At 37.6% G+C, this 20,943-nt stretch overlaps 1 protein-coding gene across 7 annotated transcripts in view; it reads left to right on the top strand.

Moving 5' to 3' along the window:
• The window catches only part of INPP4B (inositol polyphosphate-4-phosphatase type II B), an 822,310-nt gene that overhangs the window by 745,250 nt on the left and 56,117 nt on the right, over window positions 1-20,943 (top strand). For all 7 annotated transcript variants that reach the window (XM_059378706.1, XM_059378698.1, XM_059378688.1 and 4 more), the window contains 2 exons: window positions 12-152; window positions 4,772-4,869. In XM_059378706.1, coding sequence (XP_059234689.1) covers window positions 12-152; window positions 4,772-4,869 — 239 coding nt within the window. The remainder of the gene's footprint in view (window positions 1-11; window positions 153-4,771; window positions 4,870-20,943) is intronic.

The raw sequence follows: 20,943 nt of genomic DNA, 5'->3' as shown, positions 1-20,943 counted from the left end.
GCTGTCCACAGTGAACATTACGTGGTGGAGGTGAAGCTTCCCGCGCGGATGTTTGAGGCACTGCCTTTACAGATTAAAGAGGGACAATTGCTCCATGTGTATCCAGTACTTTTTAATGTTGGAATCAACGAACAACAAACTCTGGCAGAGAGGTAAGCTTCAGGTAGAAAGCTGGGACTTCTGTTGTTTTCGGTTGAGGGTTTTTTGAGCAACTCCCACCCACATGGAACTCTTGGGCACATATTGCCTTTGTATCGTAGCAAGTCCTTTGAGATGGCAAAGAGAAATATTCATATTTCAGATTCCTGGCCCACACCAAATTTAAACATGGCAAAGGAATGAGGAAAATATTGAATGCCAATGCCAAATTATTTACATGGATATAAACTTTCTTCATGGTTCCAAACACTGCATGTGTATCCAATTTTAACATGGCTTACATTCATATGTATTTCAACATTGTAGAGACTCAGCCAACTGGGTCAAACTTTTCTGGACCTAAAACACTGTCCATTTTTCCCTTTTGTTTTGTTTACTAAAATAGCTGTTATTGGGGGAGGTTAGCACATCTTTTCGTAATAACTTGCTTAGTCTAACAACAGATGATTGTACACAGTCCTGTGAGTTACTGTCAAAAACACTTTTTTGTATCTTATTACATGGTTCACACATAGAGATTATCGGAAGTGTGGTTACGACTTAAAGTTCCTAGAATACATTTTTAAAAGATTCTGGAGAAAGAAGTTGCCATCCTGCTGTGGGGCCTGGCTGGAAAAGTTCTCTGATGGGCAGAACTTTTGGAGAGTTTGATAGTCTTCCATATTTAAAATGCTTCTTGTACATAATTTACTCTCCAAATGTGTCCTTCCCCCATAGGTATCAGTTTAAAAGCACCTAGCATATTCTTTGCCATGACTTGGTAAGTATGTGTTAAACCTGTATTGATGTCTTTTACGAAATTAAAAATGCCACTACTTTTCTAGTCCTCCTGAATTTCAGTGACGGTCAAGGTGCCTGTTTTTATCTATTCTCGCCCAGTGATTTTTCTTTCTGTCCCTCTTATCCAAAAGGTATTTCCTGTACAGCATACATTTTCATAGTTCTCACTTGTCAGTTATAAAATTAGGTGGCAGCTTTGTATTTCAAGTTTAATTTCAAATTGTGTAAAAGCATTAATCTCTTATAATATGTGTAAATCAGAATATAATTTTATTCACTGTGTGGTACAAGAAGTTTACTTTGATAATTGAGCACTTTTCCACATCAGTCCCTAAAGGAAGATATAGTCCAGTAATCTGTGTATATGTGCCTTACAGCAAGTCCGATGGTTGAGATAAGTGATATTTATGAACATAAGTTATACAATTTGGAGGAAAAAAGAAAACCCAGCACAGTACTTTCAATCAGTTGTCTCTTCTTTGATATACTAGATTAGAGAATGTTTTGGGTTTGACTTAGTAAATTAAGGCCTGTGAGTGTGGTCTTTAGAGATATGTGAAAATCCCCATTTACAGGATTTTCAAGGAAAAGCTAGCATTGTAGTTACCATTGTATTTTCAAGCCTTCTACATTAGGTTAATTTGCATAATTTATGTCATTGCGGCTATTTTAGTTGTTAGTCACTTTGTTTTAAAAACTCCCCTCTCATGGGCCACCTGGGTGGCTCTTAGGTGTCTGGCTCTTGATTTGGGCTCAGGTCTTGATTTTCAGGGTCATGACACTGAGCCCTGCGTCAGGCTCCATGCTGAGCTTGGAGTCTGCTTAAGATCCTCTCTCTCCCTCTCCTTCTGCCCCTACCTATCCCCTCTCTCACTTTCTCTCAATTAAAAAAAAAAATGAATGAATAAATAAATAAATATAAAAAATAAAAGGTCCCTTCCCTTTCTTCTCTCTTATCTCTCTTGCATATTTTATACATGTGTGTCTGTGTGTGTGTACACACACACACATATATACACTTTTTTTTCATATCTGGAAGCTGTAAAGACATTTAAAACTTGAAGCAGAGACAAAAATGGCAAAGTAGAGAAAAACTCAAAGAGAAGCAAGAAGGCTGGCACTCTGACATCAACTAACTACTGATCTGAATAGATCACTTCCTCTCTGTTCTCTGAACCTTATTTCTCTGATTCTTCATTTTGAGCTTTACCAGGCAACATCTATAAATTAGGTATGCTATGTAATCCCGGTGTAATATTTTACTACATATTTACCTATTGCCAAAATGAATGTTATGTATATTCATTCTTAATTAAGTAAATACTGATTATTCTGGATTATAACCTAACAAAATACCTCAGAATGGGGGGGTTAAACAACAGAAATGTGTATCTCATAGTACCAGAGGCTGAGAATTCCAAGGTCAATGTTCTAGCCAGTTTGTTTCTGGTGAGAGCGCTCTTTGACTTATTCTCTGTGTGCTCGCTTGACCCTCTATTTTGTGTACACAGAGAGAGTGAGCTCACCGGTGTCTCTTTTTACAAGGACACACTAATCCTATTGGATTAAGGCCCCACTCTCATGACCTTTAATTACTTCCTTAGAGGCTTTATCTCCAAACACAGCCACTGGAAGTTGAGGCTTCAAAATGTGATTTTGGGGGGAGGACATAAACATTAAGTCCATAATGATGATATCACTCCAGCAAGAACGATATTTTTAAAATACCATTTGTTTTATAATGTCTGAAAAAGTTAGAAGTGTATTCCAGAGTTCAGAGAAACTCGCCTATAGATTTTCCTGGGTCTATATTCCTATTCTCCAAGTTTAACAGTATAGATATTAAACATTGACCTTGCACCAGGCTCTACTGTGCCAAGCTGTGGGACACAGGGAACATGCAAATGTAACAAGACAAATGGGCATGATCCCTGTCCTAAAAAATCTTACTATCCCATAAGGAAGCCAGATCAACAAGTAATATGTGACAGTTTGACTCATGCAATAAGCAAAGATGTGGAAGGGGCAGGAATAAGGGAGGAAAGAGTGTGATTCACAGATGGGAGAGGAATTCATCAGGGAGGTTTCATGGAGTACCTGAGCCTCTCATAAAGCCTGAAGGATGAAATGATCAAGCAGACAAGGAAGATAAGACATTCTAGTGAGAGGGAGAATAGCATGTGGAAAGTCGCAAAGGCATCAGTATGTTGCTGCTTGAGGGAGAAGGGGGTAATTCCATTCCCACAAGGGTTTGGAAGCCTTTGTGGAGAAGTTAGATGTGAAACTAAGGAGGTTAGGCTGTCATTACAGAGAGAGAGAAGAAGCAGTGAAGTTTAGTAAGCTGATGTGAAGAACCGGTATTAGATTCACTTCTCCAACATTTCATTTATTACACGTGTAGCTCCTGCCACATAGTCAATGTTAAATAAGTATTTGTTGAATGAATAAATGATTTGAATTAATGAATGGCCATGGTGTAGAGGATAGACTGGAAGGGAAGGAGACTGAAGGCTTAGTGCTGGAGTTTTGGGGAGGCTCTATACCCAGTCTGGAGTGGATGTAATTAAACGCCTACTATATAATGACAGTGTTAAAGAAAAAGAAAGTCTGCCAGACATGTGAAAAGATCAATGAATAGTGGATGGAGTGGTGAAAATAGAAGAAATCCAAAAGAGTGCCTAGATTTTAACCTGAGTTAATGGCAGAGTATTGGAGACATGTTTAATTTTAAACAAAAGGAGGAGGTGGTTTCAGTTTGGGCTTATGTTGCATTTGAAGGGGTTGGGATAATTCACACTGAAGCTTTCAACTGATATCTAAAAATGCAGATTTGGATGGAGATATATATTGGAAGCCATTTACATATGATGCTTTTATAGAGGGACAACTTGACCATGAATTTAAATCTGGGACGTGCTTAAAAAAAACACAAGGTCAGTGATATACAGGTAGAGAGTTTTGTGGTAAAGAGACAGAAGAGCACCACTACAGAGGCTGTCTGCCTTCATGGTGTGGACAGAAAATAAATGTTGTGGGGTGCCTGGGTGGCACAGTCAATTAAACATCTGACTCTTGATTTCAGCTCAGGTCATGACCCTCAAGGGCATGAGATCAAATCCTGCACTGGGCTCCATGCTGGATGTGGAGCCTGCTTGAGATTCTTTTTCTCCTTCTCTCTCTGCCCCCTCTGTGTGTGTGTGTCTCTCTCTCCCTTCCCTTTCCCTCTGTCTCTTAAACAAACAAACAAACAAACAATAGAAGAAGAAGTGTTGACAGTTGTAAACCACTCTCCAGAGATTGTAGAGGTCTATATGTGCCTGCAGCAGCCTACAGTGTATACAAGACTGTGTCCAGCCAGGTGTCTGCTTTTGGTGTTCTAGACCCCTCCTCAAGCTGTCATGGGTGAGGAGGAAGATTCGAGGGTTGAAAAAGAAGAGGCAGGGTTTTTGGCACTGTAGAAATACCACCCTGCAGAGGTCGGCAAACTAACATTAACTACATATCAACCACGCACAAACACAGGAGCTGGTGTTATAGATTTGGGTTTTCATTTGACTTCCTATCAGATGATTGCAAAAATAGTTTGGTGTGTGAAAGGGGATTGGTGGAATCAGGGCCAGTGGAGACTAGAATGTGTTTAAATAACCATTGTGCAATGTAGCTTTAAAAAGACTCCTTTAAAAGAAAAAAAAAAAAAAAAAAAAAAAAAAAAACTCCTTAGGAAACTCTTGCCACCTACTTAAAAAGGAGGGGTGAAAAGTGTTAGTTCCAGGAGCTTCTTTATAACCTGTAACTGTTTTCTGTTTGTTTATTTTTTTTTTCCTATTTTTAGGTTTGGAGATGTCTCTTTGCAGGAAAGTATTAATCAAGAAAATTTTGAACTTCTAAAAGAATATTACACAGCATTTATGGAAAAGATGCCACCTGATTGTAAGTATGCCAGCCTCAGAAAGTGTCAATAATAATTTCTTGATTATAAAGTCTCAGGCCAGACATAGAGGTCAATGGGAGAAAGACGCATGGGGTAAGGATGGGAGAGCAACTCTGAGATTATCTGAACCAAGGAGACTGATTGCCGAGGTGGCAGGGCTGACACCTGCCTTCCTGCCTTGATTGTGCTCTCGATGTCCTGCTGCTTATGCTAGGACATTAATTTTAGTGCCACTGGAAAATACCAAAAATCTAAAAATAAGAAACTTATAATTGGAAATCTCAGTTGAGTCCAATAAAAATTTTATGTAATTCTTAACCATGTAAGAGCCTTTAATAAGTATTTAGCTTTCTGATTTATAATCTGTATCAGATCACACATATACAAGGAGAAAATCAGGTAGAATACAAGTTTATACAGGTAATAAAAAGTAATATGGACAAAGGAATTAATTGATTGAATATATTTGTTGTGATATTTATGTGAAACTGTTGAGGCATCCATGACTATAGAAATGTATCTTTTGGAATTTTTTTTTTTTTTTTTGTCATTGTTCACTTCTTTTTCCCCACAAAATTAAGCACATAGCATTTGAGCATTTTGAAACCAGAGAATCAGAAATGTGTTTGGGAATGCCTGGGTGACTCAGTGGGTTAAGCCTCTGCCTTCTGCTCAGGTCATGATCTTAGGGTCCTGGGATCGAGCCCTGCATCAGGCTCTCTGCTCAGCAGGGGGCCTGCTTACCCCTCTCTCTCTGCCTGTCTCTCTGCCTACTTGCGATCTCTCTTTCTGTCAAATAAATAAATAAAATCTTAGAAAAAAAAAAGAAATGTGTTTGGAGTTCATCAATAAGTAGTATAAATATATTGAAATATTGAGACATCTATAATAAGAAGAAACTGAGTTTTAATAAAGGAGGAAATATTTTAATATTTTTAATGAAAGGCTATAATAAAAGCCTACAAGGCAATTTGTTCACTGATCTGTAGTCTCATACTTATTCTGAAATACCTTCAGTGGAAGAGCATTTAGGACTTTTCATAAGCCAGTGAATCTTGCATCAGAATATTACAATGGTATATGCAAGCTCAAGTGTGGATAGTTAGAAAAATTCACCTGGCAGTTAGAAAAATTCACTTTCAGGGTTTTTATATTATTTTATTTCACATGAAATATTATTTTTATGCCAAAATGAAATTAAGTGCAGGGAGACTTTTTGGTAGCCAGCATACTTGTGAATTCTAAATTTAATTTCTTGAAAAATTAATAATATAAACATAAAATATAAACATTAATAATATAAACATAAAAATTAATAATATAAACATAATTATAATAAACAAAATTATTTATAAATAATATAAATATAAACAATAATATAAACATAACATAATATAAATAATATAAACATAATCGGTATTAGTAACTAATGAAAAAGGGTTTATTTTAACTTGGATGTGGGTAGGTAATTTTTTTACAAGTGACCTAAAATTTGGATGGGAGTAATTCTCAGAATTCTTATAAACAACTTGGTTTCTACCAGTCCTTTCAAAGTATGGTCATGGGCCCAGCAGAATCAGCATCACCTGGGAACCTGTTAGCAATGCAGACTCTCAAGTCTCTGCAGATCTATTGAGTTTGCCCTGTAATCTGTGTTTTAATAAACCTTCCACATGATTTCTAATCCATACTGGTTTTTTCAAACCGATGGTAGGCCATCGTTCTTCAAATTATATATTATATTTTGGGGTGCCTGGGTGGCTCAGGGAGTTAAAGCCTGTGCCTTCAGCTCCAGTCATGATCCCAGGGTCCTGGGGTCAAGCCCCACATCTGGCTCTCTGCTCAGCAGGGAGCCTGCTTTCTCCTCTCTCTCTCTCTCTCTCTCTCTCTCTGTCTGCCTCTCTGCCTACTTGTGATCTCTATCTGTCAAATAAATAAATAAAATCTTTTAAAAATTTTTTTAAAAAATTCAAATTATATATTATATTTAAAGGTAGATTGTTGGCAAAGTCTGTGAAGGACTTCAGTACTATATAAAAAACAATTATTTCACCTTAAAAAGAAATATGTGTAAGTCATTGTTGAAATATATATGTCATTAGTTATTGCCTGAGATATGAAATTTTTAAAAAATCCCTACGTTCAAGTCTTCATAGGAACAAAAGCTTAAAAAACTTAAAAACATTAAACCTCATATAATATTCTGCTAATTAAATTTAACTAAATGTGTTTATTACTTGTAAATATATTTCATCCTTGAAAACATAGTAGACTTTTGCATCGGACCAATTGTATTTCATTAGTTGGACCGTTGTCTTAACACAGTTTTTCCTGATACTTTATTTCCTCTTATGTCAACATATTTTTGAGATAACACTGTTATAGACTTGGCACAGAATTTTTTGACTTTACTTTGGTTGTTTTCCATAACAAACTTCCAAACCTGACCTATGTAATTATACTGACATATGTAGGGTTATACCTCATGCATAAATATTATAACCCAAAGCCTCATTCGAGTTACACTCCATTCAAGAAAGAAACTATAAAGCTTTATTAACAGTGTGAATAGAGGTTTAAACTATTTGTAAAGGAGGAAAAATTACCATGTTGGCTCATCCCCATAATCTGTATAATCTATTGTTTCTTTCGCAAGTGAAATTAAGAGATAATTTGCGTCAGTGTTAAAAGAATAAATTAATCCTCTAAAAACATGACTTTCACTTAATAATCCGTTTTAGATGTATTCTTCATTAACTTACTAACCCTGTTTTTTTTTTATTGTTTATGAATTAAATACTTGAACTCTACATGTTTTTGAAGTAAAAAATTTCCCTTTCTTCCCCCCAAATTTTTGTTTTACCTTGAGGGATGCCCTTTACTTTTGTGATATTGGGATTGAATGAATAAATCTGTTTCAGCTGATATGAGAAAACATACATGATAGGAGACTATCCATAAGTACAAGGAAAGAAAGATTAAAGAACCCACAAAAAATGGAGGAATTGTTAGAGATTGGGGGTCATCAAACATTGCTGTAGTTAAATGAGAAGGATTTCAGCCAGGACAAAGTAAACAAGAATTTACAAATGCGATGAAGAAAAAGGGATTCAGGAGAAGTTGTTGTAATTTGGTGGTTATGAGCATTGATGACATTCCATGGAGTTATTTACATAAAAACATGGACTGGAACCACATCGGAGGCATTTAAAAAGACAACTCCTGTTGTACAAGAAGACAACCAGAGAAAAAGCCACCCTTCCAGGAAAGTTTACAGTGACTGCAAGGAATGAAAAGATAGGCTGAAAATAGTAAAATCAAAGAAGAGGGTTTTTCTCTTTTGTTTCTCTTTAGTTTCATTTTCCAAGAGAGATGAAAATTTTAAAGACATATAGAAATTGCAGGACAGTGGCGAGGGGCTAAGAATCTGCTCTGCACCCTACCTGGGGCTTCTACAGGTGGGCACAATGATAGGGCCCCTAGAATTAGTCAGAAAGCCCAGAAGGGGCCCCAAGAGAGAGCAGAGGACTATGCCTCCCATATGATACAGAGATAGAACTATACTTAAGAGGAAAGAAGGAGAATTCTGGCTTTTAGAAAAAGAAATCTGCCTTGCCTGCCTGAAGCCCCTGTGACACATGAAGAAATCCAATACCAGGTCACAGATAATTCTTTTAAGATTGGTGTTCTGAGTACATAAGGTTTGGAAAGAGGCCAGTGTACTTTAGGCCTGCTGGTCTACCACTGTCTGTCCGGTCTTCTTGGTCCTTAGGTAGCATCAGAGGAAATTGCCTTGAAGAGTTTCTTCACAACCACTATATTCACTTTAAAAATCAGATCCATCATGGTTTTCCCTGAATCCTGTCAAATTCTTTTAACATAATAATTAAAACATCTTTAACTATAATTTGTAAAAGCTGTGCATGAGTGTCAAACACTCTGATGTTTAGTTTTGCTGAGCTAAGATTTAGTTAACAGGGTGCAATTTATCTAAATCAAAATATTTTTGTGTCCTTTGAGCTTATATTTTCAGTTAACACTTTCCATTTTTTAGTGTTTTTATTTATCTTACCTCTCATTTAGAAAATAGACCAAGAGAGCAAAGTTGGTTCAGTGAAGGATAAAATTAGAAAGAACATTATAATACTAAAATTCAAAATAATGTGAAATATAAAAGTAGCAGGACTCCATCAGGACAAGAAAACATTCATATGAGAAGATTTCCCAAAAGTAGATGAAAAAGAAAAACTTAACTATGAATACAATGTTGAATATCCAAAATCGGATTTTATTAAGTCATAAAATGAATCTACTCACCCTTCATATCTAATTCTTTGTCCTTTAAAATTATTGCCCTATAGCCATTGAAAATTCACCAAGTTTTCAAACATAGGACAGAACTCTCTAATAAATCTATAATTTTTTCTAGAACAAGTATATAGTAATAGTTTCCTGAGTAAAATTATTGGATTTTGTTTCTCTAAGAAATTTTAAAAAGAGAGAAACAAAACAAGCAGAGTTGCCAAGGTATCATTATGTAAATTAAACTTACAAATGGTTACACATCTGACTATTGCTAAGAAACAGACAACTAGCTATAGTATTTTCAACACATACCATGCTCTGGAAGAAATCAGAACTAGGTCTTGGCAAACTTCTTTAGCTGATCACACTGTTGGACTTTCCATATGGTTCAATACCATAGAGTGTGGGAGATTAGTGGCTGGCTCACATGCTAACAGGTAACTTGTGTTACAAATGGATAAAACCACTGAAGAGCAGCATATAAATCAGTCCTTGGAATATTGAGCATATAGCAGAGAGAAGAATTGCACCACATTTGCTCTGTTTATTAATGAAAATTAAGGCTAATTAAATGGATATTTCCTTTAGCTAGTAGTGATATTATGAGCTCTGGTTGCAGACCAGAAAATATGTGATGTAATCAATACTGACAGCATCAGTGATATGTGCCACATCGATGGGCAATGCTCCATAAACAAAATAAGGTGCATCTGAATATCAACCCACTTACTGTTTATTTACTTAAAATTGGAGCCCACATGTTTTGACACTTGCAACATGGCTTACTGCTGCATAAGTGTAGACATGCTGTCTTCAGTTTCTCAGAACAAGTGCTGGGTGTTTCTGGACCCTGCTTTTCAGAGCCCTGTATCCTTAAACTGCCACCCATCCTGAGCCTGGCTGGCCAGACATCAGCAGCCTCGGGAAATAACCTGAACTTATAAAATGGGCAATGAGGTAAGGCACGTATCTCAAAAGACATTAGCAAACACATGCACACACATGGAGTTGCACACACACACAGACACGTAGACACACTGTTGCACTCACTCACACACCCCACTAAATGGCTTCCAATAATCTGAGTTGGCTTTTCGTTTTTTGGAGTTTTGTTGTTGTTGTTGTTTATTTGTTTTCATTTGGCAAAGGGACTTTCTGACACAGGTTAAATATTTCCCAGGTTTTAAAGTAAATTTCTGAGGCACCTGGGTGGCTTATCCGATTAAGTGGCTGACTCTTGATTTCACCTCAGGTCATGATCTCAAGGTCCTGGGATTGAGCCCTTCATTGGGCTCCATGCTCAGTGGGGAGGCTCCCTAGGATTCTCTCTCTCTCTCTTTCTGACCCCCCCCAAATAAATAATTTTAAAAAATAAATTTCTAAATTTTTAACTTTTTCCCCACATATAGCAATACTAGATCTCTTCTGAATGATTCACATTTATATATGATATTAATATTACATATATATATATTTATTTATACACTATTTCTGAACATTAGGACAGCCTCTCAACATTTACAGAACAGTGACACCAGAGGCTACTGTTTCATTCTGTCAACTTAAGCTTCAGCTATGGGTGATAAAAAAAATACTGTAAGACCCATCCCCCATCACCTTTCTCCCTCCTCCCAATATATCTTTTCTGTCTGCTTCCTTTTTACTGTCCATAAACTTTAAAAGATAAGATCAGGAAATGCAAGAAGAGATTAACCATCACACCCAGTCAGATAGAGAAGGGTGTCAGAATTAGACATGTTATGCTAGCCTAGGCTATACTTCGGTAAAACAACAACAAAAAATACCAAATCCTTAGTAGCCATATCAGTCCTAGCCCTGTCAGGAAAACACATTTGAGGAATTTGCTACAGAGCACTGATGATTGACATTTAAAAAGAAAAGGGGGTGGGAGGAGAAATTAACCAGGGATCAACATAGCCACTCCGAATTTAGCAATAGCAGGAAGCTGCTACCAGCCCAGGTGTTAAAGGGACTTAAGTCAGATGTAGTGTCACCAGGGCACAAAAACTAGAGCCACCCAGCTCTATCTTTGCTTTTGGGTGGAGGCTGTCTGGTAGAACCTGGGACCATGGACAGAGCTGTTGTCCCTGGGAACTGGAGCTGTGCAGAAGCCACGGATGCCCTCTTAGGAAGCCAAGAGATCAGGGGAGAAATCAGCTGGTTTCTGTCTCCCTCCTTCCTTTAATCTCCCTCTTAATCCTCATGGTCCAAACTTAATTATGAGTCAGTGGGCAGCAAGCAGCCTGGGGAACAAGGTTGCCTGTGATAAAAAGCCAAAGGGAAAAAAGTACAGATAGATATGAGAACAAATCAGCAGGTGACCAGCACCGTCTGCCCCTCTGCCACTCAGCACCTCTTCTTACCTTTTACCCACGCAAGAATAATTTCAAATAATTTCAATAATTTCAAATAATTTCAATCCGTATTTGGATGTGGGGTTAGCTCTTTGTGTTTTAGCAAGCATTCCAGATGATTCTACTGTACAGTAAGATTTGAAAAGGTTAGACTTGTAAAATGTTATAGATTAGCTATCAAATTGTATGTTTTGTGTTTCATTTATACTCCAGACTTGAGTGTAAAACAAAGTGAAATTCCCAGAATATTGAAATGTTGTATCTTTTATTTAGTGTTGTTTAACAAACATTTATTGACCTAAGTGAAATGTGTAAATAAAGCACCTCAGCTGTAATCATGATTCTGGGCAATGTGAGATTACCTTGATTTATTATGCTAAGCTAATTAATGTGTCTAAGTTTCTCAAGTACAAGGAATAATCTGAATATTATAGATTGTTGGCATCCTCAACAAACATAAAGGTAAAAGAAGATATAAGATTCATAAGTTAACATGTGAGTGTTTTCCCAACAGGAGCTATAAATTACTGCATAATTAAATTACTACTTATCATTTCTGTTTTACAGACATCCAACTTTGATACCATGTACATGGCCAGATATTCAAATGAGAAATCCAAATACTCATCCAAATATTTCACTTAATTTCGTTCAAACATATGTGTATTTGCAAACATTCAGATGGCTGAGGAGATTTTTCACATATTACCCATATGTTTGGCATTGCATTGACATTAAAGATGAGTAAAAGGTATTGGCAGTATAGGAGAAATTATTTTATAATGCAGGACCACCTTAAGGGTGGAAATGTTCCAGAAAGAACAGATAACAGTGAAATTAAAAAATGACTAGCTGTCTCCAATTTTTCTCTACCCATCATTTTTTTTCCAGTCAGCCTTTATTCTACATAACTTTACTAACACTGGTTTTGTCAGGGGTTTTATATTGTTAAAGCCAATGTTCAATTCTCTGTCCTCCTCCTGTTTAATCTAGTAATAGGTTTGACATTGTTAGTTTTTCTCTTTCATCACTCACTTCCAGGCCACCACACTTTTCTGTGATTGCCTCTACTCTCTGGCTGCTACTTTTCAACCTCCATTACTGATTTTTCATTATCTTTTTGACCTCCAAATGTTGGAATGTCCCAGGATTTAGTCTATGGATGTCTACTTTGCCCTTGTTGAATAGTCTCTTTGCTTTAAATACCATCTATTCATTACTGACCTCCGTACCTACATCACTAGCCCCTTTCTCTTCCTGGGTCTCGTATATCCTGCTCACCACCTCAAACTCTACTCCCGATATGCCCTTAAAAATGTACCTTTCCTACAATCATCACCACCTTAGTTTTTAATCAGTTCTAGCTTTTAATGTTGCATTGACAAAAAAAAAAAAAAAAGTCATCCTTGACCCTTCTCTTTTCCTTACACCCCACTTTTAGTCTATCAGAAAATTTCACTGGTTCTATTTCCCAACAATGTGCCACCAGTTCCCGCCACCTGTCTTGCTACCACTCTATGCAAGTCCTTGTTATTCTCACTTAGAGATTATGGCAATAATGTCCTTCGGGTCTCTTTGGTTCCTCTCTCAGCCTCATTGAGTATTTATCACTGCAGCTGAAGTGATCTTTTAAAAAGGAAAGCAGGGGGCACCTGGGGAGCTCAGATGGTTAAGTGTCTGCTTTCGGCTTAGGTCATGATCCTGAGATCCTGGGATCAAGTCCCGCATCGGGCTCCCTGCCTTAGTCGGGAGGTTGCATCTCTCTCTTCCTCTCTCTCTCTCTCTTTTGCTCCTGAATAAATAAATAAAATCTTTAAAAAATAAATAAATAAATAGAGAAATAAAACCATGTATCTTCTCAAACTCTTCCAATAGGGCTTATTTCTTTGGTAAATGAAAAACCTGAGTTCTTTCAATGGTCTCAAAGGTTCCCTGTAACCTGGCAACAAATCTGCCCTTTGACTCTCCTCTCCTACCTCTCTCTCCCTCGCTTGCTCCACTCTGCCCCACACTGACCTCTTGCTGTTTCTTAGACATTTTCTCTGCTTCAAATGCTTTCCCCTTATATGGCTCCTTCACTCATCTCTTTTAAGTCTTTCCCCAAATGTCACTTTCTTTCTTTCTTTCTTATTTATTTATTTATTTATTTATTTATTTATTTATTTATTTATTTTTCAAATGTCACTTTCCTAGTGAGGCCTTCCTTGACTGCCATCATTAAAATTTCAGTCTCCCGTGCCCTGGTCCCCTTCTCCATAGCATCTACCACCACCTAGTGTACAGTACGTCGTTTACCGGGTTTGGCTCTGTCTCCTCAGAATGTAAGCTCCATCTCCTTGTCTATATTTTGACTATATCCCAACTACCAAAAACAGTATCTAGCCCAGAGCTTAGCCTCCAAAAATATTTGTTGAATGAATGAATGAATGAAATAGATGAGGTCTATTGAATGTTTTAAAGAATCAGAGACTAATTGGGATCTTGTAAATAATCTAGACTATTCCAAGAAATACTCTTTCTGCTGGTAATTACTGGGCAATAGTAGGATTCTATAGTCAAATAGTTTTGGAATTCACTTTGAAAGTTTTGAAAAGGCTTATAGCCTGGCCAACCAAGTTGTTATGTAAAGGAGCAGAGAGTAAAGAATTCAGGCTTTGAGGGTCAAAGGATGTTTGTTAAAGACCTCTACCCCTAGGGCTAATAATGCATTATATGTTTATAAAAAAATCAAAAAAAATTATTAAAAAAATAAGGATGTCTGTTAAAATCAATCAACTGGATGCTGCCATTGTAGTACAAATTAACCCATAGACAAGGTGTGAATTAATGAACATGGCTAAATTTTAATAGAATTGTATTTACAAAAACACCTAACTGATTGGGTTTAGGCTGCGAGTCATAACTTGCCAGTTCTACAGTGTTTAAAGCTATTTAGTTTTGTTGAAATAGCATTTTATTGCCATATATATATATATATATATATATATATATATACATACATACATACACACACACACATATATATAAATACATGAGCATCTTGCCGAATAAATGCTCCTCGGAACATAGTTTAACCAATACAAACTTCGTGAATGGGAGAGCAAAGACTAAGTTGCATGTTTCCTGACCCCCCACTTAAGGGCTTCTGATCTTAATTTAAAATCGCAGATTTAAAAACATTTGAATATTTCCAGTAGCACCTTTATTTTCTCTTTATAATTTCTACATGCTAATACGTATAAACTTATTTTCCACTCATTGCAGAAGAAACTCTGATGTACTTTCACCTTCAAGCTTTTAATGCTCTCTGATGTTGATAAAACTTTAAGAGAAATTCTTTTCCCTGATCTGTCTCTAGAAGCACTCCCATGACTTTTTGAAAGGAAAAGTGATGCAAGAAAGTATTCAGTTTTAATTTTTCATGTGCAGGTGAAACCACAGGCATAGACTGCTAGTGTCCAGTAACTTCTACAACAAATACAAGCAACACCACAGGTGACAAAGACAGACACACACCATCACATATGTCCATGCAAATGGCCACCTCCCTCAGTATTGACTTCTACATCTTCTGTGTTACTTCAGGATCCTCACAGATTAGATGCATTCCCCCCCCCCCATTAGCCTTATCCTGCTCTAATTTACATAGGAAAAGTCTAAGATTGATTGGCCTTTTAGTCATCCTTACATTTTTCTGCATTCTTTCCTTCTCACGGGACCTCTTCTATATGTAGACAAAGTAGACTAGGTCTTGCATTACAGATTCTACCACTCGTCAAAGATTGGCTAGACTCCCACTAAGCCAGGCTGATAAGTCTGCATAAAATGGCACAAAATCAAAAGATATGAATTCAACTGAAAGCTCACTTAAGTGAATCACTTGATATTTTGAATGCCTCCATTTCATTATCGACTAAATGAGAATAACTAATACGTATATGCCAGTACTTCAAAGCACAGTCTGCCATTATCTCACCAGAGAAAGGAAGTTAATTTTCCCAGTGTCAGTTTCTGGACTGAGAAGATGTCACATTGCACTTAGGAATGTGAGAGTGATGGACAAGATCACGACAGTGTGCACTCTGAGTTTCTCAAGAGACTTCTATTTCTCCTGTGTACAAACAAGTCAACTTATTGATCCAGTTAAAATTGATCGTAAAGCTCAATACACTCTTTTCTTCTGTCTCATCTGTATCCCTTCAAATAACTATCTATACTAACTTTAATGAATTGTTTTCGCATAATCACTGCTTATCTGATAATCTGTTTAAAAAGCTGGGGCTCTTGGCCAGCTCAGTTGTTAACTGTCTGCCTTCAGCTGAGGTGGTGATCTTAGGATGCTGGGATCAAGCCCCGCATTAGACACCCTGCTTGTAGGAAGCCTGCTTCTCTCTCACCTGCTCCCTGTTTGTGTTCCTGCTCTTGCTCTCTCTCTCTCTGACAAATAAATAAATAAAATATTTTTAAAAAAATATAAATAAATAAAAAGTGTATATTTCTTTGTGGAATACTCTGATAGAGATGAAATCTTGGAAATCATCACCTCTAGGGTGAGTTCATTGGCCCCACAGTGAGAAGTAGGGTAGATACTAAAAATCTGGGTGGCTCCGTGGGTTAAGCCTCTGCCTTCAGCTCAGGTCGTGGTCTCAGGGTCCTGGGATCGAGTGCTGCAGCAGGCTCTCTGCTCAGCAGGCAGTCGGCTTCCCCTCTCTCTCTGCCTGTCTCTCTGCCTCCTTGTGATCTCTTTCTTTCTCTGTCAAATAAATAAATAAAATCTTAAAAAAAAAATCTTAGGGCTCACCTTCCCTTTTGGAAATACATATCACCTACATTAATACAAGTTTCCTATGACTCCAGTTAAATCCAATAAAGAGCCCAACAATTAAAGGTAAATAAAAATTAGTTCCAACTTTGAATTAAATATCAAAGAGGAGACAACTAGCAACTTGTGATTTAACTTTTTAAATCCTTTTTTTCCAACTCTCTAATTCACTCTCCTGATCATGCCACTCTGTCAGACATTCACTACCTACTATTCTCCTTTTCTGAACCACAAGTGCAAGGTCTTTTGTTTTATTCTGGTTTATAGTTTCCCCACCTTTATTTCTTCATGTTTCCAATTCAGCAAAACTAAACTGCAGATAAAGCAGAACTCATCTTTGACATCAGGTAAGGGAGTGAAACTCAAGACTCGGGGATAAAATTATCTGTATCAGATGGGTCAGAAAGAGAAGTCTGGCAACATCGTAAGTTAATCTATTTTGTTGCTATCAATAAGTATATTAGAATCCGAGGTTATAAAACTAGAGCTCACTTCATGTCAAAAAAGGGACTATATGAATAAAATAAAATGTAGAACTTTTATTCTTATTACCTCTTCCCCTTTTATTTTGGAGCCTCCTAAAGCAGCTTTATATCTGTAATCAACTTCCTCTCCTTTACCTCATCTATACCTTTCTTGAAACCACAAGAGTTCTTTATTTTATTCCATAGAGTATGAAATATTCAAGATCTCATTCTTCCTTGCCTCCAGGAGCCTAAAGAAGCCATGCCAAGACCTTGGCTATTGGGAAAAACTCCTGTCTTCTTGTCTGTCTCCCTGCTTTGTTTTGGCTGTGATTCCTGCAATGTGATGGTCAGCCCCTCCCATGTGATCAGAAAGTGGAGGGGAGCATGGAAGTGCTGGACTGCTCTTTCTTAGACATGGCCTTGTTATAGATCTGTGTCTCCATGCTGCCATTTGGCCTTGGCATATTTCACTGGCAGCCCTTCTGGTGCGTGGTCAGGGAGGTGGGGCATTGGAATTAACCTCAAAAGCTGCTTCCCTTTCTTTCCTGAGCTTCGAGAAATCTGTTCTTGCTTTGGTTTTCAGACTTTCTGTGTGTGATGTGTGTTCTCAACAGGACTTTTCTTGCCCTTCTTCTTGTCAGAGTAAAATACAGGGACTTGGAGGTTACCTTGGGAAAAAAAAAAGGCAGTCACTCACCTGCCTTGAGTGCTAAGGACCGAGGCCACTTGCTTAACACAGGCACGAGCATTCCAAGCAGTACAACTGAGGTCACAAGAAGACCGAGCTGGGGGGCAGGGGGTGCCAGGGTAGCTCAGTTGCTTAGGCTTCTGACTCTTGATTTCCTCTCAGGTTATGATCTTGAGGGTCATGAGATTGAGCCCCATGTTAGGCTCCACACTGAGCTTGGAGTCTGCCCAAGATTCTCTCTAACCCTCCCCTGCTCACATTCTCTCTATCTCCCTTAAAAAAAAAAAAAAAAAAAAAAAAAAAATTTTTAAAAAAACCTTAGCTGGTAAATCTGTGTCAAGCCCCTTTTCAGACTCAAATTTCCTATTATCTGTGCATAAAACTATCTCAAGTATGTGAGGATAGTAAGTTTTTGAGAGTCATCTCCCTACAAACCATGCCCCAAGCCTTTGATATGACTTGAAATTGTTTGAGATTTGGATATCAATCATGACTGTTCTCTTAAAGAAAATTAAAATAGGAAAAAAATATTAATATATTATAATTCTACTCTCTTCCCTGCACATCAGGTCCCATGGCCTTCAGTGTATATTAGTGAGTATGGAAATTCCTAAGGATTTTTAGCACATTGGTTTTAATATATTTTAACAATTACGTTTAAAGTTTGTCTTTTCATTTGCTATGGGTGATGCAACCTTGAAATTCATTTAAAAGGAAACAATAAAAGTGTATAGGTCAAAAATATTATTCAGCTCTGTTCAGGTGGGGAGTTTGATATTTGATTTCTTATATTGCCTTTTCATAAATTGTTAAGTTGGAAATACAATTTAAAAAAGCCAGTTTCACTGGGGATTTTTTTCTATATTTTTCAAGATTTTACAGCATTTGAAAGTACATAATTTCCAATTTTAAGACATCTCAATGGCTTTCACTTAATTGCATTTGTTTGCTAGTACATTTAACTATAATTATTTCAGAATTAATTATAGAGAAGATTTGATATCACAGAATATAGTACTAACCAAGATGGACTGTGAAAGTATTCTATATTATGTTCATTTTTTCATACTTAGAGGTACAGGCCTTTCTAACTTGTTTCTCTTTTTTCTTTGTAGTTGTTCTGGTTATTACTAAGTAACAAATTATGCCAGATTTACTGATGTGAAATCAGAATCATCTTATTTGTGCTCACAGATTCTGTGGGTTAGGTATTCAGGCAGAGCATGTAGGGATGGTTTATATCCACTCTGTGATATCTGGGACCTCCCCTGGAATGAAGATTGGTGGGGAGGGGTTACTTAAATGACTAGGAACTGGAGCCCTCTGCAAGCTTCTACACTCACATTCTGGCACCTGGGCCACGCTGACTCAGGGCTGGACTTGGCTGAAACCATTGAGTGGTGTACCTGAACATGTGGTTGGACTTCTCCCAGCTTAGTGCTTGGGTTCATATAGGTAATATCTCAAAAAAGGGAAGACAGACAGCCAAGTTCCAAGAGAAACAGACAAGAGCTGCATAGTCATTTATGACCTAACCTCGAAAGTGATGTAACATCACTTCTGCCATATTCTGTTAGTCAAGACAGTCACAAGCCCACCCACATTCCAGGGGAAAGTAAATAGACTCCATCTCTCAGTAGAGGGAGTGTCAAAGAATGTGGAGCCACGTCTTAAAACTATCACTGTAGAAGTGATCGGTGTGCTGCTTTCCAGAGACATTCTTACTTGCCTTTTTCTCACCTCCAGAGCAACAATACACATTTGTATATGGCTGGCAAATGTTAAAAATGTCTAGATAGGGGCACCTGTGTGGTTCAGCCGGTTAAGCATCTGCCTTCACTCAGGTCAATTATCCCAAGGTCCTGGGATCAAGCCCCAGGCTCCCCACTCAGGGGGGAGTCTGCTCCTCCCCTCTGCTCATGCTTGCTCTATCTCTTTCTCTGTGTCTCATATAAATAAATAAATCTTTTTTAAAAAAATGCCTATATAACCATATGTTTTACCTTAGCATGTTTTTTATTGCAAACTACAGAAACCCTGACTCAAACTGGCTTGAACAAGAACATTTATTTACAAAACTGAAAATTCCAATGATAAGGCAGGCAACCTTCAAGGGAAGGTTGTTTGAATGGCTTCACAGTATCGAAAAGACACTTTCCGAGCCTACTTCATCACTCAGCCACTCTTGGTGTTGACTTTATCCTACCTCGGGTCATCTCATGACTAAAGGATGGCAGGCATGGGCAATTACCCACATGCTCAACCAGAGATAAAGAGGATTTTTCTTCGCTCTTCAACATTTGAGTCCCAAGTTTCACTCAGCTGGCCAGGACAGATCACCTGCATACCCCTGAAATAATTGTTGAGGTCACAGTCAAGTTCTGATTGGCTTAGTTTTAAGTCCCCATCCCTGAACTTAGTCCGGACTCCAAAGGGGTTGGGATTGTATCAGTTGACTTCAGAGTGAAGGTATGTACTGACCCCATGTAAGTTCTGTGCCTGCTATGAAGTGTGAAATGGGTGAAACAGGTGCTGGGAATTCAGCTTTAATTTCAGTTTCATCTTGGAACACTCTCTGGCAACATAAAGTCACATGATCATGAGGTGATGAAGCTATTGCCTTGGCCTCATTAATGTCACAGATCAATCAGCTAAGTTTACGGTCCTATTCCTATTCACTGGTCAGCAGCCCATCCCTTGATTAAGGTCAATGTCATATTAAAGAGACCTCATCCAACAAAACAAGGAGAAAATTGGTATAAAAAGTGACTCTGAATTTGGCTATTCTGTGCCATTGGGGAGTGGTAGGAAACCATTTACAGGGTTTGTGAAGGTTTGTGATTCTGATATTTGTTTGTACCTATACACACCTTACTTTGGATAAATTCTGACTTTTGCCTGAGAAAGTAGACTTGCTATCTGAGACTGTGAATGCTTTCCTAAGAACTACTAATGTCTTCCTCTGTTTTTCATAGTTGACACAGAATACAACAATGTAGGCATTTCTGCCAAGACTTTTATTAATTGTTTTTCACTTCAAGCTGATGAAGCATGGCAGGGTTATTGTCCTCATTTTTCAGATGAGAAAATAGGGACAGAGGGTTAAGCAACTCACCTAAGACCACATGTCAGAGCAGGGGCAGAGTTGGCATTGGAAATCGCTTTCTGGAAATCTTGGCTCCGTGCTTCCTTTAAAAAAAAAAATAATGAAAGTTTCAAACAAAAAAAGAACATCATAAAATAATAAACACTAGGGAACCCATCACTCAGCCTCAGAAATTTTGTAAGAAAAAATGCAGATAGAATGAAAAACCCTTTTGTACCCCTGCCAGTTCCAATCCCTTACTTTCCTTTCTCTGAGAAAATCAATATCCTGAATTTGGTGTTTTACATTATCATACATGTTTTTACCCCAC

The sequence above is a fragment of the Mustela nigripes genome, chromosome 1 (assembly GCF_022355385.1).
Source record: "Mustela nigripes isolate SB6536 chromosome 1, MUSNIG.SB6536, whole genome shotgun sequence".
NCBI classification, from domain to species: Eukaryota; Metazoa; Chordata; class Mammalia; order Carnivora; family Mustelidae; genus Mustela; species Mustela nigripes.
The sequence above is the reverse complement of the archived record's forward strand: the minus strand, read 5'-3'. Positions and strand labels throughout refer to the sequence as shown.